This window comes from Notechis scutatus, chromosome Z (assembly GCF_049901735.1).
Source record: "Notechis scutatus isolate UNSWTSFEM ecotype Mainland chromosome Z, rNotScu1.2, whole genome shotgun sequence".
Lineage (NCBI taxonomy): Eukaryota > Metazoa > Chordata > Lepidosauria > Squamata > Elapidae > Notechis > Notechis scutatus.
The window spans coordinates 55,049,985-55,073,883 of NC_142025.1; the positions used below are offsets into that span (position 1 = coordinate 55,049,985).

At 37.7% G+C, this 23,899-nt stretch overlaps 1 protein-coding gene across 2 annotated transcripts in view; it reads right to left on the minus strand.

Annotated features, from left to right (window-relative positions):
- Positions 1-23,899, minus strand: part of PIK3R4 (phosphoinositide-3-kinase regulatory subunit 4) — a 61,936-nt gene that overhangs the window by 24,774 nt on the left and 13,263 nt on the right. For both annotated transcript variants that reach the window (XM_087946072.1, XM_087946073.1), the window contains 9 exons: positions 23,235-23,817; positions 20,964-21,098; positions 18,749-18,970; positions 17,097-17,270; positions 13,449-13,594; positions 12,654-12,857; positions 11,569-11,770; positions 10,335-10,534; positions 9,304-9,514 (listed from right to left, as the gene is read on the minus strand). In XM_087946072.1, the coding sequence (XP_087802198.1) occupies positions 9,304-9,514; positions 10,335-10,534; positions 11,569-11,770; positions 12,654-12,857; positions 13,449-13,594; positions 17,097-17,270; positions 18,749-18,970; positions 20,964-21,098; positions 23,235-23,817 (2,077 nt within the window). The remainder of the gene's footprint in view (positions 1-9,303; positions 9,515-10,334; positions 10,535-11,568; positions 11,771-12,653; positions 12,858-13,448; positions 13,595-17,096; positions 17,271-18,748; positions 18,971-20,963; positions 21,099-23,234; positions 23,818-23,899) is intronic.

The window sequence follows — 23,899 nt, forward strand, 5'->3', positions numbered from 1 at the left end:
AACAACAAAGTCAGGTAGTGAGTTCCAAGCGTTGATCACTGTTGCTGAAGTCGTATTTTCTGCAACCAAGTTTGGAGCAGTTTATTTTGAGTTTGTATCTATTGTTTGCCTATGTGTTATTGTGATTGAAGCTGAAGTAGTCATTGACAGGTAGGATATTGTAGCAGACAATTTTGTGTACTAAGCTTAGGTCAGACCATAGGCGGCACAGTTCTAAGTTGTCTAGGTTCAAAATTTCAAGCCTGGTGGCATAAGGTAATCTATTACGAGCTGAGGAGTAGAGTACTCTTCTCTGAAATACCTCCGGACTAGTTCAATTGTATTTTTTTTCTTTCTTTCTATTGTATGATGATATTCTCCATTTTCATCTTGTAGTTGATAGATGATTCTTTTTTCTTTCTCTTTAAGCTTATAAGAGAACCACCTTCCTGATTTATTAGCTTGTTCAAAGGATGTTTGCCTAGGTATTTTTAGATTTTTCATCATTTCTTCTTGATCTATTAGATTAAGTTTATGTTCAGTTAAAGTCAATTTTTCTTTTAATTTAATGTTTTGTGGAGCATTTTGTAATTTAGTCTCTAATTTCTTAATTGTTTCCTGCAACTTATTTAGTTGAGCAAATTTTTCTTTGATCCTTTTTGCTATATATATTGTGATCCCCCGAGTAACTGCTTTCATGGTATCCCACAAATTCTGTGTTGACGTGTGTTGTCTATTATTTTCCTTAAAGAAATATGTTAGTTCTTTTCTCAGTTTCTGAACCAATTTGGTATCTTTTAATATTTCAGTGTTTAGAGTCCACCCACGTCTTGTTTTCTTTCTACCTCTCCAGCTTATTTTAAGTGGGTTGTGGTCAGCCCAACAATTTGGTAAAATTTCTATGTCTTCCACTTTCTCCTCCCATCCAGGCCATATCAATGCGTGACCATGATTGGTGTGGATTAGAATAAAAAGTAAATTGTTTTTTTTTCTGGGTTTAGTTTTCTCCAAACATCTATCAAATTAAGTTCTGTAAACATTTCAAGACATGCTTTTAGTAGTTCTCTTTTCTTTCCTTTTTTCTTTTCACCTTTATAGTCTTTTTTATGGTCTACTATTGCATTATAGTCTCCTATGATACAGATATTTCTTTGTTCTAATTCAATAATTTTCTTATGTAATATTTTGTAAAATTTTTGTTGGTTTTCATTGGGTGCATAGATTACTACTAATAATACTGATTTTAGAGCTATCCACACTTCCATCATCAAAATTCTTCCATTGGGATCTGCAAAAATTAATTTCACTTTTATCTCCTCTTTAATATATACAGCTATTCCCTTCTTTTTTCCCTTATCTGCTGGCGCAGTGTATAATTTCCCTAATTTGGCATTCTAGATATTTTTCGTCCCATTTTTTGAATATGTATCTTTTGTAAACATATTATATCTACTTTTTGTTTACTTTATTTTGCTAATGTTCGTTTCCTCTTTATTGCCAAATTTAAACCATTTATATTAATTGATAGTAGATTTATTTCTTCTCCCATTCTCTTAATTGTACCTAATTCCTTGTCTTCTGCTTGCCTGTATCTCTCTTTGTGTTCTAGTTCTTCTAGTTCTTCTAGTCTTCTTGTTCCTGTTGATTATCTGTCTTTCCCATTCTTTGTTCTTCCTCTTTATTCTCTTGTTGCTGATGTTCCTCTTGGGTATTTGATTCAAGTTCCTCCTTGCTGCTCTGATCTTCCGGACCGACTAGTTGGTCATAGAAATCCTGTGCCTTCTCTGGAGTGTCAATTTTAATTCTCTTCCCACACAATAGCATCCCTTCAGGAATCAGCCACCAAAAGAGAATGTCCCTTTTGTTCAATTGCACAGCCAGAAATCTATATCCCCGTCTCTGTTCCCTTACCCTTCTCGGGACCTGTTTCAATATCTGAATCTCCTTTCCCTTGTAGATAACAGGTTCATCTCATTATTCTATATATAATGTCTCGTACCTTTCTTCTTGTAAGCCTTTATGTGTACTTCTTTTGGGAGTTTATGTCGCCTGGCATAACTCGTGCTTACCCTATACACATTGTCCAATTTGTTCAGTATTTCATTTTTGTCTCTTCCTAATGTATCTGCTAAGATTTCAGCCATCACCTTTTCCAGATCTTCTTACTTGGTTTCCACAACATTTTGAAATCTAAGATACAATGATGTCCAATCCATCTCAAGGTGGATCAAGGAGTCTTCCATTTCTTTATTATTTTCATTTGTTGATCAATCCTTTCTAATCTTTTTTCATTTTGTTCCGTTCATTTTTTGACTTCTTTTATTGTGTGTTCATTCTTTTCTGGGGCTTGTTGAATTGAGCCAACTTTCCCATCAAGATTAGATATGTCCGATTTCATTTCATTTTTTAGTTTTCCCATTTCTTCTTTGATTACATTTATATCCGCTCTCATTTCTGTATGATCATTGTTTCCTGAAGCTTTAGCATCATTTCCTGTAATGTAAATAATGTAGTTTGTATACTGATGTTAGAAGCAGTGTTCTGTTTTTCTGCCATTAGCATCTCATCAATTGTTTTTTGTGTCGAGGGTGAAGCTACTATCGTTGAAGTTGTTGCCACCGGTGTAGGATTTTTCCCAGTCTTCAACACTGTAGTAGTAATGCTTGTCATTTCTTTTAATATTTCAGTCTGCTTTCCTAAAATACTATACACGTTATCCCAAATTGGCATTAACTAATATGGATTGTTAAAATTATTATTAAAGTTTATGAAGTTACCAATGTAATTCTCCCAATTCTCGGATGCTTATTCGAATAATTATAAATTTTCCAGTTCTTTCACACAAATACACAATTTATCTTGTCCGTATAAATATATATAACTATCTAAATATATCAGTGTATAGATATATAAAAATATACAGATAATGTATCAACTGTAAGTATAATAAGTATAATAAATAGGTATACAACAATCCCCCCTTAAGTAAAAAGTTAATTTATCTGTTCAAATATGTATTTGTTCTGTTCAAATATACGTGTCTATAAGTATTAATTATAGCTCTACTAGATAGGAGTACAGTCGCTTAAGTGTTAATAAATTTGCTATATTGACTATAATTAAGTAAATATAATCTAAATTAATATAGGGATTTATATACAAGTCTAATCAAGTCTTACTAAATTTATCTATTCTTAATTTCTCTAGAATAACTTGTAAAAACTACTCTGCTAGCAGTTTGTGTAAATACGAACACTTATTTCGTTAAATCTCCTAGTTTTTTGTAATCAAAAGAAGAAAAACAGAAAAAGAGAAATGACAGCCTCTTGCTGGGCTCGAAGGTTTCCTCTTTGTCACAAGGGTGCTTGCCCTCCGCAGCTTCACTCCTAGAGTATCCCCACACTATCACGATTCTCTTCAGGATTCATGTTCCCCACAGGATCACTCCAGCACCAAAGAAAGGGGGTGAAGAAACTAGCCTGTTCTTCGTCTCCTCTCTTTGTCCCGACGTCACCCCCAGAAGTTTCAATTGTATTAATGTCCATTATTCAGTGTGGATTCCAGGCAGATGAGCTATATTCAAGAATTGGTCTGGCGAAGGTTTTGTATGACTTGGTTTGCAGTTCAATGTTACCAGAGATTAAATGTTACTGGAGATTCATACAGAAGAGTCATTGCAAAAACAAGATGACACCTTCTCTAAACACTCATGCTTTTGGGCTGCAATCAGATGAAGGAAAGCTACCTGATATCAACCTAAGAAAGTTGTGCTTCCTTTTTCTGGTTATTTGGCTATAACGTTTCATAGAATACAGATAATTGAACAAACTTTGTTGCATTACTGTACATTCTTGATTAAATTATCTTTCCATTGATATATAATTTTATGGTACTACTCCAAAAAAAGTGGTGTTATTAGCCATCAAAAAATACACTTTTACCAAAAGGTTTCCACAATTTTGGCCACTACTGTACATCAAAATAACATGAAAAACTGCAACAATGTTAAGTACATAAAGTAACTGGATAAGGAGAGAGGCATTTTGTGTTAAAATAAAATATTTCTATATTGCATATGGAGTACCTGATTTAGAATTAAACTAAAATTTTCTGCAGCTCTAATAGGACCATGTAATGCAGCAGGACTTCATTGGTAAACTATTTATACGGAATTCATTGTTTATGGCGTACAATGGTAGATTTTTACAGTGGTAGGAGAAAGTTGTGAACTCTTCAGAATATCTGTAACTCTATAATATAGGTAGTCCTCATTTAATAACTGCCCCAGAACCAACTATTCTCAGCTATGAGGATGAAATATAATTCTGCAATCAATGCCCACAAGTTGCCTTGTGCCTGACCCATTTTTTCCTCTCTCCTCCTCGCCAAGTGAAGAGATTGCCTAAATAAGCTATGCCTTCCTGAGCAGCTTTTCTCCATAGTGCAGCACATCTGTAAAAAGTGCTAAAAACAAAGTCTGTGACTTTATAATCATTCAGAACCCTCTAATGAGCTCACATTTGCTGTTTCGAGATAAACAAGACCCTAATCAATTTCATATTAAAGGCTTTTGTTTGTCTTCCAAACAGCTTACAACCCTGCTAGGCAAGCAGCTGGCACTAGCACATTCTTTTCAGTGTGTACCCCATTGTGTACCTGCTAGATCACTTATTACAGTCTCTTCCTGTCCAATGAATGTAAATCAAATATCAATTCTCTTGTTAATTATCCCACCATCATTCCAAATGGCGAGGGAGTAGGCAAAAAGTTTGCCCTTTTATCTGGCTTCCTTGCAACAAAGTTTGCCTATTCCACAAACTTTCCCTATTGTTTAAATTTTTGGGCTATTGGGGGTCATTTCCTTTTGATGCTGTAAAACAAAGAAAAGCTGCAGAAAATTATAAGCACAGTTGCACTCACATGATTTTCATTTAGCAACTGCTTTGTTTAACAACCACATTGCCAGTCCCAATTGTGGTCACTAAATGACAGCTACCTGTTTTGTGCCATGTAATTTAATCTAAATTTCACCCAAGTCCTGTTCATATATAAACCAACAACACACATTATATATGAATTATAGCTCAATTAGAGCTATAATGGAGTCAAATTTCATTGTTCAATTATATTCATTGTTGGAATAAATATATGTAGTAACACCTTTTTTTTAGCAACAATGATTTTTAGCCAAACATTTTCTGTAACTGTTGATCAATCTCTTACTTGGAGATATTTTGGTTCATTCCTTTTTAAAACTGTTTCAACCCATTGACATTTTGGCGTTATCTTCCAGGAACTAATTTCTTTACATGTCTCAAGCTTCAATTCAAAACTCAAAATCTGAATTCAGACACTTCTTTTTGGCTATTTTATTGTACTCTTCTAAATTTTTATTGTACCCTTCTCTTTGGCTATTTTATTGTAGACTTATTTGTATTTTTAAGATTGTTCTTGTGTTGCACTAGCCACAGTTTTTAAAATTTCACCTCACGGACAGATATCCCAATATTATCCTGTAAAATTTCCTGGTGCAATCAAAACTCTTATCCCTCAAAGGTCTCAGGGCCAGCTGAGCCCTGAGACTACAAACTAACCCCAGTCCATTATATTTCTACCACAACTTCATAGTAGCAATGAAGTTCTTTTTGTGTAATTCAGTGTTTTATTTTTCTCAAATAACATTTTTTAATGCCAGAATGTTCCACTTTCATCTATCTATAGGACATTGTTGCAGTGGCTTACCAAATCATGAGAAACCTGAAACAGCAGCATATAATTTCTCAAGAACGATGGTTTACTTCTTGTATTCTCCCATGCCCAATAATCTTATGACAGTTTCACAAACACTGACATAAAAGACCTGCAAGCACTTTTTCATAGACCTGACTTCTTTTGAATCCTTCTGAAGACTGCATATCTTGTCTTTGGAATAATTTTTGTTGGATAACCATTAGAAAGAATAATAATGATACTGCATTTTCTTTATTTGTACACTTTTTGTCCTTTGGTAAATTGGTGAAGGCCTAAGTCTGTGGCAAAAGTTTTACTGCCCTTCCTAGTTGTAGGAGCCTTGGAAATTGTTTTTCTGCATTGCCCTGTGTTATCACTTCACTTCACTTTTACAACCCTGTATCAGGAAGCGCAGACTCTCATAGCCGCAATCAACATGTCTATTTTAGTAGGGCAGAATTTCTAAAAGTTATGGCTGTTATCTCATTAACTAAAACATCTGATTTAACTGACACTCTTGAAAGCTGAATAACTTAAGGCTTCATGTAATTTTTCTAACAAGGTAGTGAATGTGTTCATTAAAGATATGATGCAGTCTATAGTTCAGAATGTGATTTGCTTAACTAGAATAACTTTAATAAGACTCATTATGTCAGTGTATGTCAAATACTGCAGGGCATGGATAGTTCTATAAAATTCACAAACTCTCTCACCACTGTAGGTTCACTATCTTCCTGTATTCTATAATTTTCTTCTAGAGGCTTCAAACTTACAAAGGTATTCTCAAATTGCATGTTGACAATGTAGCACATATGGAGGGCAAACTAATAGCAATTTTATCTTTTCAAAAATGATTCTATGCAGAACAGCTCCTACATCAACAAAAGCAGCTTACACATTTTAAACTAGCATGAAATAAGAATTATAAATTTCTGATACATGCCGCTTTTGAAAAACTTTTATAATAATATATGAAATAATTTAAAAAATTATTTTATAATTCAAAATAATTTAGTCAATAATTGTCACAATTTATGCTGGGTATCTTTAATTTTCTAAGACCATTTATGCATATGGTTTTCTTCTTGGAATATCAGAAGTTTCATATGGATTAATATGTGCTTAAGATACTATTTTTCAGTTGCAAAATATAAATATAAACATGTCTTTGGCTGTTTTTTATCACCAATTAAAATCAGTCCACATAGATGTTGCAATAGCACTTAGACTTATAAACTGCTTTATAGTGCTTTATAGCCCTCTCTAAGTGGTTTAGAGTCAGCATATTGCCCCCAACAATTTGGGTCCTCATTTTATCCACCTCAGAAGGATGGAAGGCTGAGTCAACCTTGAGCCTGGTGGGATTTGAACTGCCAAATTGTAGGCAGCTGGCTGCAGAAGCAGCTTGCAATACTGCACTCTAACCACTACGCCACAGAGGCTCTTATGTTGAATGTTGAAATCATTACTGAGTGAAGAAAACTATTTCACTCAGTGAACTAAAGACTATTTCTATGAATACTTTTTAATACAAGAAACTCATTTAACTAGTTGCAAAATGGCAATTAAGAAAAATTTATATCACCTAGACTTTTGTTTTTTTTAATAGCTGGCAATCATTTTCATAATTTTTTGAGATTTTATTGTAGATTATTTTAATCTTATAATATACTTTGAAGTTTTCTTATGATAACATTTCAGACAATATTAAGCCAATGTTTTTATGTAGAAAATTTAATAAGTAATTCAAAAATATCCAAATAAATGCCAATTGTAATTATCAGGAAGTCAGTACTCTGCCATACCTTTTAATACTTAAGATTAGATAATATAAAGAGGTAACTACTGTTACTGTGTTTCCCTGAAAATGAGACCTAACCAGAAAATAAGCTCCAGGCTGATTGTTAGTGTGCTCCTAATATAAACCCTACCCACAAAATAAGCTCCAGTTAAGGTCGTCATCAGCCAGGGGGTGTGTGGGTGGCTGTGGCAGCATCGGAGTCAGCGAGGGCGATGATGTCCAGCAGCAGCTGCAGCCTGCTGATTGCCTATCCAAGCAGCAGGCAGAGACAGAGGCAGGGGAAGGCAGGTGATCCAAACACACCATGCAGGCTGCAGGCAAGCTGAGAGATGGTGGGACAAAGTGGGTGGACAGCAGGAGGCTTTAGGCTTGCCTGTGACCTGTGCAATGCATCTGGATCACCTGTCTCTGTGCCTCTGCCTCTGTCTGCTGCTTAGAGAGGTAATCAACTCACTAGTGCTCTGCAAGTTGCACAGCCCCAGAGTGTGCCGATCAAGGGGCCGGGGGGCTGTGGCTGCTGCTAAACACCGTCAGACCCTGTGTGCTTGCTGCCTTTTATGCACGCATTGGGGGTGGGACTAGGGCGCCCAGCCAGGCTGATCACCCGGATTTCGTGTTTCCCCAAAAATAAGCCCTAACCCTTATTTCGGAGCCCCCAAAAATATAAGACCAGACCTTATTTTTTGGGGAAACACAATATATTACAAAACATATCCTTGTTCAAAAACTTCAGATCTTGATCTAAAAAGAAAGGAAAAGGTAACAGGACTTCAGAAATATGGACATCAGAAATATGAAAATATGGCTATTATTTTAGCTCAGAAGAAGCCACCTATTTTTGACCTAAAATAATAGTCATATTTTCATATTTCAAAAACATAAATAAATACAGCACAGTACTAACTTGATTTATTAAAGCCTGATGGATAAGATTAGATAATCTGAGAATTTCATAACTTCTAGGCAAATGCTTATTACATTCACAAAACATAAGTTACAGCTAGAACAAGGAAGTGATATTTTATCACTTTAGACTTTATTGGAAAGAACATAAGAAGTAGAATTTCTCTTTTCCAAAATCTGCTGTTATCTCAGCAGGACTAAAATCAGTGGTGGGATTCAAAAATTTTTACTACCGGTTCTGTGGGCGTGGCTAGGTGGGCGTGACCATGTGATTGCATAGGCATGGGGTTTTTTTTGGCAGCCCCCCTCCCCCCATTTTTGGGGCCTTCCTGGCCTCAGGGGAGCCTCTGGGGGGTGGTTTTTGCTCCCAGAAGGCTCCCCAGGGGCTCAGGAAGAAAAAAAATGGAGCTTAGGAGGGGCACACAGCACCCTTCCACGCTCAGTTTTGAGGCCTTTTTTGGCAGCACCCCCCCACCCCATTTTTGGGGCCTTCCTGCTGAGCTGCTCCCCCTCCCTCCATTTTTTGCCTTTCTGGGCCTCAGGGAAACCTCCTGGGTGAAGCAGTGAGAAGGAGGGGAATCCTGGCACAGCTGATTGTAGGAACAGCTGATTGTCAGGAGGTTAAAAAAAAAAGAAATACCTTAAGGAGTTACTGGGCGGGCGAGCATCGGGCTGACGCATTGGATGGACGGGGCGAGCGAGCAGCGACCGGGCAACCAGGTTGGGGGCGTGGCCAGCCAGAAGTTACTACCGGTTCGGCGACCCATGCCAAATCCTTGCTACCGATTCACTTGAACCGGCGCGAACTGGCTGAATACCACCACTGACTAAAATCCTATGTTGTGTTACCTTGATAGATTTTCTAATGGTTAAAAGTACACTGGAATTACCTGGGGGTGGTGGCTTTGTCTCCCATTCTGCATTCTCCATCATCTGTTTTGCAATTCTTTCTGCATTGCATTGTTCACGCTTCTGCTGTATTAGTTGTTGAAGTTCAGTTTTACAAGTAGTAATGCGCAGTTGATATGTAGAGGGTGAAACTACACTGCTTATAACTTGTATAGTTGGTTTTCTGACTTGGATAGCTTGTCCATTTGCTGTCTGAAAGCCATACATAAATCATGCTGGATAATCACATAATATATAATAAAAAACAGAGCTAGCTTCTAAGCTTTTGCATTAGAAATCTGATTATTCCTGACTTCAATTTGGCTTCACCTGCTAGTGCATTATTTTTGTATAACAGGAAAACAAATGCATCAAGAATCTAGGTTCATTAATTACAATGACTGATATGAAGATCCAAACAAAAGCAATCAAGAATGAGCATCAAGGCCTTTCTTTGCATGAAGCAATTCAATGACATTTAGAAATGCATTTGTTAATATTCTATGAATACTGGCAAGTTTTCTGAAAAAAATGTCTTTCATCACAGTAACTGAGAAAATGTGCTCTGATGTTCACCAAGTAGGCAAGAAAAAATATTTTATTGGTGAAAGGCCTACGTTATATGTTACATATGTAAAATACCTAGATTTGTTTGTGTGTGTGTATGTGTGTATATATGTATACATACATACATATATACACACACACACACACACACGCACATATATATTTATTATTAGCGAAAGGCCAAGGTTATATGTTATGTTATACAACTGCACTTTGTACTGTTTTGAAAGATCAATGGCTAAGTTCTTCTGTGAAACTCTAAACTACATCAAACAGGGACTCAGAATCTAGTTTATTGATCATAAGATGACATTGGAAAAGCATAATAGATCCTTCTAATGGCTCTTGGTTCTTCAGTTCAATATCTGATTCATAATTAACCAGAATTTGGCATTTACCCTCTTTATACTTTATCAAAGATATTAAGGGTGAAACAAAAAAATAATTAAAATATTTCCTCAAATACCTGTGGAGAAGATGATAAAGGCACACAAATGCCAGCAGAGGATTCTGATCGAAGAGGTTTTCCAGTTTGGATAGCTTCCTGGTCAGAGGTTTGGACATAGCCTTTGGTAAGGGGATGCTGTATACTAGAGGGTTCCAAAGAGCCAAACATACTCTTCCATTCTTCATTTACATTTGAATCTTGTTTTACATGTTTTCTAGCTAAAATCAGCAAGTCCCAAAAGAAGGATTATCATGAGACTGAACATGACGTATAGCAAAAAATCCAGAATGGTTGGGATCATTGCAGAATAAACATATATGGACTTACCCACCCTGATTTAAATAAATCAGTGACTAAGTAAGAATTTGGACAAAAGTTTCAGCCTAACATTAAATAACTCTGAAACATTCAACTTAATTCCCAAAGGTGCTCCATGTTTATAAAGCAGTTAAACCATATAGACATCAGATTATTTAATTTGTATTCAAAATAGACTTAGCTTAACCATAATGGTATATTATTTCCTACAAAGCCACATATTGTTAGTTTGAAATTTGATTTCATTTCCAACAAGATATTAAAACATCAGCTATGTGCTCAATGTCCTGAACTGCAAGGGGTGGAGAATCATTCATTATTAATTATTGCTTTTCACTTCATGAGACACATCTAGAAGAATATTACAGATAGTTCTCAACTTACAACAGTTCATTTAGTGACCATTCAAAGTTACAATAGCACTGAAAAAAGTGACTTATATCCATTTTTCACTTATAACCACTGAAGTAGCCCATGGTCATATGATCAGAATTCATACTGACTCATATTTATAACAGCTGCTGTGTCCCAGGATTCATATGAACACCTTTTGCAATCTTCTGACAAGCAAAGTCAGATTCACTTAACAACCATGTTGCTACCTTAACAACAAGAAAAGTCATAAAATGAGGGAAAACTTGCTTAATAAATGCTTCATTTAGCAACATAAATTTTGGGCTCAATTATGATCATAAGTCGAGGACTACCTGTATATGCCAAGGTAGTATTACCTTGAAAAGACAAGGTAAGGCAAGCCATGGCAGAGATGCTCATTCAACACAATCCCCCTGTCCTTTGAGTAATATTTTCAGGAAATAGTATAAATGATAGGAAAGCCTACTTTATGCATGACTAAATCTGAATCCTAGGTGCACTAAGGAATATTCCCACATACAAATTAGTAAAAAGATGTGAATCATGAAACTATACTAACCACGTTTATCATCAGATTCCTGCTTAGTTTTAATTAGATCAACTTGTCTCCCAATAATTCCCAAAGCTGCCAAGTCGATTACGTCTTTTTGAATGCTGTCATGGAGGTGGCTCTGATCCACTACATTGGCCTTGGCTTTATTGGACTTTAACATGAAATCTCGTAAGGCAAGCAGCTTGTCTTCTTCTTCCTCAGTCATTCCCTATTCCCAAAACACAGTATTGAAATTATCATAACTGGTGAAAAACAGGTGAGAATTCCAAGTTATACATAATGTGTAGCAAATAGAATCAAAGTGAATTAATCTTAGTGCATTTTAGAAATCAAGAACTAAATTATGTTTTGTTTTATATGTTTTATATGTTATATATTTTATTATGTATTAATAAATCCTTTGCTAAATACAAAAGCAAAGTGAAAAATAAAAATAAGTTGCCTTTTAGTAATCAAAATAATTTAGGACACGGATTGCCTTGCTCAGCCACATAACCAATTATTATTTTGGTAATCTAACATATCCAACAGAGCTGTCAAAAAGATTATAACTTTTAAAGTATGATAGGTTTAATAAAATATTTTTGTTCATTAATGGAAACTAATAGTATTATATTTTATTTATACAAGTCAGTTATTTAAAGTATTTAATATTTCCACACAATTGACACAAGGATTTTCTACACATATCACTTTTAAGAAAATTATCAACCACACAAGTTTAATCACTGATTGAACCTTAAGCTTATAAGAATTCCAATTAATAAAGAGCAATACTTAAATATAAAAACACATTTCAGGGCAGTCTGGATGTGTTCTTCCTCTATAAGCAAAGTTTCTAACCTAGATTTCTTTTTTCCTGAGAGCAATTTCTATTATTTAATACAGGTATGCTATTTTAGAGGTCATTACTGAAGTACTGGAAAAATGACTAGTGGTATGTCACAACATAAATTCAAGGGGGCTTTTGTGAAAAGAGTGACAGTGCCACCCATCTATCTGAATGTTGCATAGCTACTGCCATGATTCATATCCTTGTGTAACCATAGATTCTGCCTTGCTTTACTATTATTATACTCGAAAATATTTACTTGAGAAAGTAGCTTCTTTAAGAGTTGTGCAATTGCAGGATCTTCAGGAGGTGGACAGTCAGAAAGAATCTCACTTCTTTTTTTCTGACGAAGCTGTAGAGTTCTGAAAAGGCTTCCTATATCCTTAGACCTTAGAGCATAATCAAATATAGATCGGCTTACAGGTTCCTTCAGAACACTCAGGAGAACAATTTCTTTATCTATCTGCAGTTGAGAGAAAACAAGGAAGACATCCAGTTCCATTGGAAACAAAACATAAGGATTTCAGTTTTTAAAGAAAGTTTTCTTCTTCCAGAGATCTAGTACAATGGCAGACTTTTGAAAGAGGAAGTGTAAAAATTAACTTTGAGTTAAATGGTTTCAAATACTGTTTTAGATTAACTGTTGGCTTCCATTTGTTACTTTTACAATACTCTTTCTACTTAAAATGCCATAGAATTGCTGCTTCCTTTGAAAAGTCTTGTGAATCATAATCAACTGTTGGTTTCATTTTAAAAAGAGAAAGTGAACAAGTCATTGGCTGCATGTGGTCACAATTTTTATTATCAGATTCTAATACTTCTATCTCCAAAAAAAAAATAGTAATACAGAAATGGAGAAATTTAATAAGTTGCAACAACAGTTGGTACTACTGTCATTGAAGAAAAGTTATGCAAGATTCATTGCAGCTATACGAGCTGTGACCACTCATTTTTGTCTAAACAGATTTCACAAAATGAAATGTAAAGCAAATTTTAAGATCTCTTATATAATGCACTGCTGTGAATGATAATAATATGCCACTTGGTTTATTACCTGTATTATTGGCTGGGTGATGAAGGAGTGCAAGTAAGGCATTAGTTTGCAATAAACATCAGCAATATTCAAATACTGTGCTACAACAGTGATAAATCCTACTGCTCCATAACATATCCAGAGATTAGGATGGCACAAAAAAGGAGCTAAAAAGAAATGTTAATTTTAATTAATTAATATGATAGGATGAGAAACATAATTCAAATTCTAGAGGAAAAACTTATACTATTTCTTACACACATGCACGTAATAATTCTTACTCAAACTTCAAATCAATGAATCCAGAGGAAGAATGTTTCTATTTATTCATCTATCATCCCTTTGTAATTATAATTTTAGCATGTGGCAGAATATTCCATTAAGAATTTAATTCTTTTCTGCTTTGTAATATTTCTGATTTTATTCCAAACTGTTCATAATAATACCCACAAACCTATAATTCAGGGGTCCTCAAACTTTTTAAACAGGGCCAATTCACAGTCCCGCAGACTGTTGGGGGGTCCAGACTACAGTTTGATTTGCCTTATGAGGTCATGTGACTGGGTGGGCATGGCCAATTTAGCAGTCCATTTTGCCAATTTAAAAATTCATTAACAATACAACGCAACACCCTTTTCTTTTTAATATTGCATTACATTTTTGCTCTAGTTTTTTTTTTAACCAGTGTGTAGAGGTTGGCAATGCTTAGGGAAGGAAATACATTCTTTCCACGGGTCTCTTGGCTATATTTAAAGGCCAGCTAATGTCATTGGTATTGGGAGATTCATTGGTGAGGTGATAGTGACTGGATGTGCAATGTTCACTAGAGCAGTAATTTGAGTTGGTATATTGACAGGTGTGGTGAGTGTTAATGGACAAGTCATGGACAAAGGGCTGGTTATAGTAACAGGGTGGCCTAAGCGCATTGGTTGGAGATGTTAACCACACTCAAAACATTGGTTGGGTTTCTCATATTCATTGCAGTAGCCACAGTGCAAGGCAATGATCCTTTGGTACTCTCCCCCCTCCAATTGTCAGCCATTGCACCACTTCTTCTGGGAAGCAGCTGTGTCCTGAGCACATCCTTTTGCAGCAGGGGGGACAGGGCACCCCTTCACAGGTCCCTTGCTTGTTCTGCCTCACAGGCTGCCCCCTGCTCTGCCTCACCCATCTCCAGGACTTGCGCCAGAGTGGCTAGGCCTATCATGCCAGTGGCACCGAAGATGGCGATTTTCTTGCAGTCCTCCGGTCCTGCAGCTTCCCTTCATGCCGTTCCCTCCTCGCAAGCCTTTCCTCCTGGAGCTTCGCCCGGGGAAGCAAGGTCAGCAGAAGGCAGCGCCTCGCCGCTTCAGTTCCCCTGGCGGACAGAGTGCCCGTGAGCCACAGTTGAGGCCAGTCGCTTGGGGTTGCAGCAGAACGAGCAACCAAAGCCCATCTCCTCTGCCAGTGTGCCTGCCTCCCCTCCCCTGGTTCTCGGAAAAGCTGCTCGCCAGCCCTGGGTGCCCAAGGGAAGCACCAAGTCGCTCCTGCCTGCTGTTGCAGAACTGCCCGAGCATCTCTCTAGACGGGCTTGGACTGCCAGATCGTGTACAACGGGGCTGCTGAGCAGGAGAAAGGAAGGCCGCTGCTCCTGGAAAGTACTATTTGCAGTGGGCACGGTGGCTGTGAGAGGGGAGCATTCTGGCTTTCAGGGAGGGGCTGAGCGATGCTCCTGGATTGGCTTCTCAGCTTACAGCTCCAAGTTCGAGGTGGTGGGAGCTGCCTTGGCAGCACCAGCTGGCACCAATGTATTGCAATGAAGGCAGAATGCTATTGCTGCGCAAAGGCTCCCACACACTAAGGCTCCGGGCATCGCCACCACTGCTTCAGCCTGCATGCGTTACCCTTTCCTTGCCGCAACAGCACCATTACCTCACTCTAGCCAGTGAAGACTGCACTAGTCGTTGCAGGTTACACCATTTTTTTGTACCACCCTCTATGGTAGAGATTTCCAGCCGCGCCACCAGCTGCCCGTCTGGTCCCATATTCCAGAGCTCTAGTCACAGGACTGGCCCATTGGTTGTCCCGGAGCAGCTCCTCCACCTGGGTGCACTGACACTTGTGCACCCTCCAGCCAGACTGGCCTGGAAGCGGTGCATTCCCTGGATGCGGGTGGGCGAGTGAACGACAGGCTCTTGGAGGTCCCGCAGAGGCCAAGAGGCAGGCCCAAAAGGTGGGTAAGCCTCACTGTTACCCCCTCAAGGCAGCTCTTTGGCTGAGCATGGCAGACCAGGGCGGATTTCCCTCCCCTGCCATTGGCCTTACCTTCCAGTTCCAGCCAACAGGGCTTGTGCCACTCTGCTCACTGCAGCTGCCTACGAAGGTAAGGCCCGTGCTCGACCGAAGGGCGTGGGCCAGCAGGTGGGCAGGACAATGTGGGTGGCACTGCCCCGTGGCCTGGATTAATTGCTTCTGAGGGCTGGATACATCCTGGGGACCATAGTTTGAGGACCCCTGCTATCATTCATTGCAAAAGTCATAACTTAATATTCTACCAGATAGTTCAATTACTTTCAATTAGGGAAATAGAAAGGATTTTATGGCTACATCTACTGATGATGGATTTGGGGATGATTCCAAATGGATGGTTCTTAGCACTACCATGAAAAAACATGATGCAGTTTTTTGCCTTTTTCTATACTATGGGTAAGTAAAGAGGTGGAAACAATAGGATTGTGCAGGAACTTTTTAATTTTATGAATGTAAAATGCTATCAATGACTAATCAAAGTTATTTTGAAAGAATTCCATTACATTTGAATGAGTAGGATAATTTAATAAATTATGTCAACTGATAATTAGATAAAGCCATTTTAATCTAGTACAGTGATGGTTAACCTTTTTGGTGCCAAGTACCCAAAGCGTGCAAACAAATGTACACATGCATGCCCCAATCCCCAAAATGCAATGCAAGCACCTCGGCGCATGTGACCCCCCACACATGCGCCCCGACCCCAGCCCCCATTTTGGCTTCCAGGTTGGTGCACAAGGCTTTTCAGGACCAAATGGGACAGAAAATAATGATTCCTCCTTCACCTCAACGCCCAGGCTTTCTCCTCTGTTCCTGCCTTCCCCAATCCCTGCAGTTTCTCCCTGCCTGCCCAGGCTTTCTCCTCCATTCCTGCCACAGAGAGGCACCTGCGGAGGGTGGAACCAATGGAGATCAGGGAAGGAATGGGTGGAAGGAATTCAGGAGAAAGCAATGGCACGCTGGGAGGAGAAAGGTACGGGGCGCTGACGGGGAAACTGCTGAGATCGGTTACTGCGCCACCCCCGCACATGCGTGGCAGAGACCCAAAGAACAGCTGGCCAGTGGGAGGCGCGCGTATGCACAGTGGAATTAGGCTGGGCGATGGCTGGCGTGCCCGCAGAGAAGGCTCTGCGTGCCACCTGTGGTACGCGTGCCATAGGTTCGCCATCACTGATCTAGTAGAATCTTTCCTAACTTGATACTCTCTAGATATGTTCAGACAACAATTGCAAGAATTCTAGCCAAAAACTATGAAGATTGCATATTCTGGGAACCACGTGGGTAATATTAAATTAGGGAGAATGACTATATACTAGTGATTAAATTACATGCCATATAAAGATTTTTGAAACTGGAGGGGGGGAGAGGGAGCTGACTTACCAATATCACACACAAACTCATATATATGAGGTTTCTGAAGAAGCCCTAATTGGCACATACAGGTAAGGGCATTGAGAGCTTTATATATTACAAATTCTTCAATATCACTGAGTCCTTGCTGAAGCAAAGGTTTTAGAATGGAAGAGCTTTGCCAGCCAACATAAGCAGCCACACCTAAAATCCAGGTAGATTTTAAAAAATACAAATTATAACTCCTAAAAACTAAATAATTTATAAACTAAATTCAACATATATTGCAAAACAACTTACCCGATTTTGAAAAAGAATGAAACTGAATGCCATTTTAAGAACAGGAGCTGTTTTCTGTAGATTTCTCATCATCTTTTTCAGAATTTGTTAACGCTGTTTTAGTGCTTAATGGAAAACATCAGGAATGGGAAGCCCATGACCATTCACATCTAACTAAGTTTCAATTCTCAGCATCCTTCATTACTGGCTAGGACTATGAATGTAATTTAGCAATATCTGAAGGAATATGGCTTCCCTAACAATGGCATTAACTTTAAGGATAAGATGAAGGACTAATCATTAATGCTAAATATAATATATTTCTGATTATCATATGCTGAAGGCAGACAACATGGAATGAATCATAGCTATATGTTTACATCATTCCTGATTTCTCAACTTAAGATTGTTTGTTCAATGACCAAAATTATAAATGACACTTTGATGTTAGGTTTAACTGCTAACTCTTTTTGCAGTAAATAAGATGATAGGTCAAATTACTTGAGTAAATAGAGCTGTCCAATTTTATAAATTGTAAATCTATTTTGCAAGGGGAGGAAACTATTATTGTTGAAATATTCATCAGTATTCAACTGGGGGGGACAATTTATGTTTTTTTTTCTTTTATGCACATTTTTTTGTTTTTGTCTTTAGTTATTTTGCTTTGTTTTTATTTCCTTCTTTAAGTCTGTATTTTAACTTTGGAATAAAATAAAAAATTATTTTAAAAAATTACAATGGCACCAACTAATTTGCAACTATAAAATTATAGCTATCAAAGTATCCCTGATGTTGTGCGATCATGTTTCAAGTGTTTGGCTCATGATTTTGACACTGTGGTAAGCCATAGTCATATGATCACCATTTGAGACCTTCCCAACTAAATTCCCATAAGATGGGAAAGCCAGAAGGGAAGGTTGAAAATCACTTTTATAGGTTGCCCCTGTTCTTTTTCTTCCTAGGTGCTTTGGTACAGAGTACCAAGATCTTGCAGTACTCCCCTCTATAGCATATTGTCATGCCTCTCTGACTGACCCATGGCACCCCCATATTCCTTTTCAGGATAATCACCTCTTGCTGCTTAATGATTTAATGACTCAAGGGGTGATGTTTTGACAGTCATTGCTAAGTGATATGGTCACACTATGTTCTGCTTCATGACTGCATTGCTTAGTGGAGCAATCCCAGTTCCAACTAACATTGTAACCTGAGTACTACCTGTACAATATTCAGGGTGCATCTGATTGGTCATCTTGTGAGAGAGCTTATTGACTACTGGTACATAAATACAAGTTGATTTACCTGACTTAAGTCTGTATCTGTTCACATTAAAGGGATTTATTTATATATAAAATTGTTTCTATAATATAGTGGAAGTATTATTTTTGTTGCTAAGTACTTACCCACAATGCTGTCAAAAAATGCTCCCCGTAAATGCCAGTCATTCTTATCATTAAGAAAAGTGATCATATGAGAGAGAAGTACATCATTGGCTTTTTGTCGTCCAAAAAAAACACAAAGACGAGTGATCCCATTCTCCATTAAAGTCTGTTTAACAATATTTTCTGGATCACTTAATAAAGTGACCACTTTTTGCTGAACCATTTCATGCAAGGCCTGAAGCTCTGTAAGAGTAACACAGAAACAGATAAAATGAATATAAGTTTGTCATCATTCAATGAAATATATTATTTTTATTCAGTAATTTCTTTTTTATCTCTGCTGAATTGTTAATATTTATGAAAACATAATTATGTATTTCAGTAAATTATGGCATGACACTATGAGTGATAAATGCAACATACTAGATTTTAAGAGAAAAAATGTAGTAGAGTCAAATCTACAACCCAACTCTCTTAAAACTGTATCATATGATAAATCGAAGAGGGAACGGAACTTCAAAGCTAAGGGGAAATTTGAATATGAAATGTGTTCAAAAACACATTTTGAACTTGAGCTATAGTAATACTTCATAACATTTGGCTATCAGGACATTAAAAACCCAAGATCAAGTCACTTGATTATTTTGCTCTCAGCACAGTCTGAGCTGCAACATACACAGTTCCTACACTGCTGTCACCTTAAAATAATTTGATTACAGAAGAGATAGGAAACTTCTAAAAGGTTGGGCGTTACAGTTCAGCTTTTCAACCTTTGAAGAGTCTCAGAAAAACATGTTATTGGTTGGGACATAGTTAAAACTTATCAGCTCATTTTGGGGCATTCTAAGAATATCTGGAAAGCAACTATTTACATCTTCTGGAAATCATGAAAAAGTGCCCAAAATCATACCCTGGAATTCAAGGAGTCAGTCTCCAAAGAATCTATAGCCGTGTTGGCGAACCTATGCCCTGTGTGCCGGAAGTGGCATGCAGAGCCATTCCCCCCAGCACGCGAGAGGTCACCTGGAAGAACCCCACTGTGCATGCATGCGTGCCGCTGCCTGACAGTTGAATGAATATCAGGTATCTGGTGCACATGCGCAGGGGGTGGAGGGAGTGTGTAGGAGACGTGCACGCCTGCACATGGATATGCTATGCATGAGGGGATAGCGCACGTACGCACAGATGTGCTGCATGTGAGGGAGAAAAGCACGCACATGTGCAGATGCACAGCACGCGATGAGGGAGTCATGCACACATGCACAGACACGCAGCACACATGGGGAATCCTACACGCATGCACAGATGCATGGTGCGTGAGGGGGAATCGCATGCACATGTGCAGACGCGCAGTGCACGAGGGGGTGGTCATGTACACATGCGGAAGGGGCGTGGGGGGGCAGCACATATTGCCTTCTGGGTGCTGGGACATGAGCGCGCAAGTGAGCGTGCGTGCAATTATCAGCACGGGAGCCGAAAAAGGTTAGCCACCACTGATCTATAGGGTATCAGGTGAGGAAAGGTGAATAATGGAAAGTAGTTTAAAAAGAACTTTAAGAGAGAAACTTGAGAGAGCAATTACCCTCCAACTAGTGAAGTAACTTCCATTCAATTCAGAAACCCTTCCAAGTTAGCAGTCATGTTTTATCTTGCATTAGATAATAATATCAATTATGTAGGCTTACAGTTTAAAAGGCTGTAAGCTTGTTCAAAATTGCCAGTAGCGTACTTCATTATTAAAATAACTGCATGTTAATTTCTTTCTAACATGACATGCAGAAAGTCTTGCTTGTGTATATAAATCCATATACTGTACATGAGATTCATGTAGAATTTGAAAATTTATAAGCAGAAGGTTGACGAACTTAAGATAGGGGTATTTATTTTCTGAGATAAACTGTGATTTCACAAAGGAACATTAAGATGCAATCCTACTGAGTGGATTATTAATAACACTACCTCACTATTACTCTGTTACTTAAATGCTGTAGATTATGAAAAAATAGCATAATTTCCAAAAAATGGGAAGTCTTAGTATCTTTTTGGAATCAGAAATATTCTGCCAGATATAGGGAACTCCAATTTCCATAGTTCCAAGCCAGCATATCTTGAAAGTTCTAGGATGGGAAAGGTTATGTTCAAAGAACATGAAAAACAGAAATCCTTTCCTATAGATGTTTATCTGGAAATGTCATCAGGTTCATTGTATACATCACACACTTAAGAAATAAATTACCAGTATCATAATTTTCACTAGGATGTGGTGTATCATCTGTTTCTTCACTGTTTGGTTCGTTTTCCATGTTCAGAGTTTTCAACTGGACTAGCTCCAAAAATCTCAGAGCAGTTTCAGCCAACAATGCTATGTTTTCTACAAAGATTAAAAGAAAAAGCAAAGTGTCACAGAATAAATATAACTGAAACTATATTAATCTTACTCATAGAAGTCTCACCAAAGCTTTCCAAACATTCTACAGCTGTATGAAAAAGTCCTGCATGCTTTACAGTTGACAGTTTATGACATTTATTTTATAATATTTTATGCTAACTGCTATGCAGATATTGTTATATTTAAATAAATAGTGCTGGTTTTTAAGTGAAAAGCATACGTTTTTTTGCAATTTGGTGCTGTTTGGATGGGAGTTGTGAATTTTCTTGCATACTTACAATGCATGCTTACAATGACTATGAAAACAGATTAACTAATGCATACCCAGTGGAATACGTGTTGCAATTACTAAGGCCAATCCTATTTTTAGCTTCAGCATAGACTGTATAAGCCTTTGCACGTGATCTTTGGTGACAATGTGATGCCAGGCTGCAATAATGGATTCAATCAGCTTCTGCCTGGTCTTTGGATGCTTCTTGCTTATTTCATAACCAATCTTGGCCCACAAGTTCTCAATTGGGTTCAAATCCCGGCTCTGAGCTGGCCAATCCAGGAGTCGAACACCATGCTTCTTCATCCATTGTTGGATGGACTTGGCTCAATGACAAGGAGCGTTGTCATCCTGGAAGTAAAAGTCCTTCCCTACAAGTTGCTAAGCTGAAAGAAGAATGGTCTTTTCCAGGACTTCAACATACCGCTTGGAATTCATGATTCCCTGCACGATTTGTATCCGACCAATAGCAGAAGCAGTGATACAACGATCATCACGTGCAATGGATGCTTCAGATAGATTCAGGCAGTACGGCCTAAATTCTTCAGCTGGAAATCTTATTGCACTGATTCCCAGTCAAGTAGAAATTGTCACCTTGGCCCACTGTTTGTTGGTCCACTTGGTATACTGTACAGTCTATGTCAAAGCGATGCCGCCTGGTGATAAGCAATAAGGGCTGGCCAATTTCATATTAGTAACCATGTTTGGTTACCTAAACGGTCCTTTTCAGGGCCACAAACAATAAAAACACTAGCATCGGCCTTAGTAATTGCAGTACATATGCCACTGGGTATGCATCATGTTTTCATAGCCATTATAAGCATGCAAGAAAATTCACAATCCCCATCCAAACAGCACCAAATTACAAAAAGCTTATGCTTTTCACTTAAAAACCACCAGTATTTATTTAAATATAACAATATTTGCATAGCAGTTAGCATAAAATATCATAAAATCAATGGCCTATCCAAAAAATGTCATAAACCATAAAGTGTGCAGGACTTTTTCACATAACTGTAAAATAACTTTCATTCAAAATGTATATTTTTAAGGTAACTTGCAAAAATGCTTCTCTTTAAATGTATATAATTCGGCTTATTCACCTAAAAACTGAATGATGATTGGTTGACCACCCAGAGAAAACTGAAGAATGAACTAAACATTTTTGTCAATCATGCAAACATGACAATCTATACTTCAGGAAAAAGTTAGTAGTGTACTGAATATGGACACCAATATTTCCACAGGTAATTTTAATTATCCAGACTCCCTCTCCAGGCTACAAGAAAAAGGCTAATTTGTAGTATCATATTTATTATTAAGAGTGCCCCTTGTCCCAGATAAGCATTCTTAAGGAATATAAATAGCTTATTTGTTTTGTCTAAAAAATTAGCTGCTAATGGAAATATACTACTGGGCAATATAGGTAGCAGAGAGCCTTCTTATACAAACCCTATTGTAAATAGGGGTTGAGACTAACCACAACCACTAGGGAGGAATTGTATGACTTCATACATATCCTTGAGAGACATTCTGAATGAGAGCCTGGAACTTTATCGTAATGTTTTAGTGCATCCACCAACTTGATTATATAGAGATACCTATATAAATGGTATTGAATATTACATAAAATCAAGAAACATTCTTGCTATGAAAGTTGTGTCCAATTATCAATATTAATTTTTAATAACAATATCTGATATAAAGAAATAAAATTCAGTATCTAAGTTACACTTACATATAATTAGCTGCCATCTTTATTATTTTACAGGAAAAACAAATAACAGATGAATAAATGAGTCATACTAATTTTTCATCTTATCTCCCAGCCCGCACTCACTTCTTACCAGCATAAGCTAGTCTGACAATAGTTGCTTCATCTTGGGCCAGGTGAGCAATACCTGGCAAGATGTACTCTGGATAGATATTGGTATCATTCCGTGGAACTTCTTTAACCAAAGTCAGAACTTTAGTGAGAGTCCTAACAGCTTCTGCCCTCACTCTGGGCACAATGTCATTGCTGAAATGCAAGAGATAAGGGGTGATACGATCCAGTAGGATTTCTACACTTAACTTAGGTGTCAACTGAAGAATCAACTCCAAGGCAGCCAATTTTGAATCACAGTATTTCAAGGTTTGCAGGCATGAAGTTATTACTGAAACCAAGATGACTAATCCATTTTCCTTTGTCTCTCTCTCAGCCTTTTCTGTTTGATCATGCCCACAGAGATTGTGGATTATATTTTCCAGGTCTTTACGGATAACAAGGATGCGCTCATCAGCAGATACAAAGGTTTCCTTGGCAAATTGTGCCATATATGGCTGAAGGAAAGTGTAGAATATTTCAGGAAATGCATTGTTACGTTGTTGCTTCAAGTAATCTTCAGCCGCTAAACGCTTTTCAGGCTCACACTGGATCATTTGAATAACCTTCAGAAAAAAAGGCAAGATTGCAGAATGAAGGGGGAGGATTCAGAAAGAATGCTGCTAAATAAGTAGAAAAAACTACAGT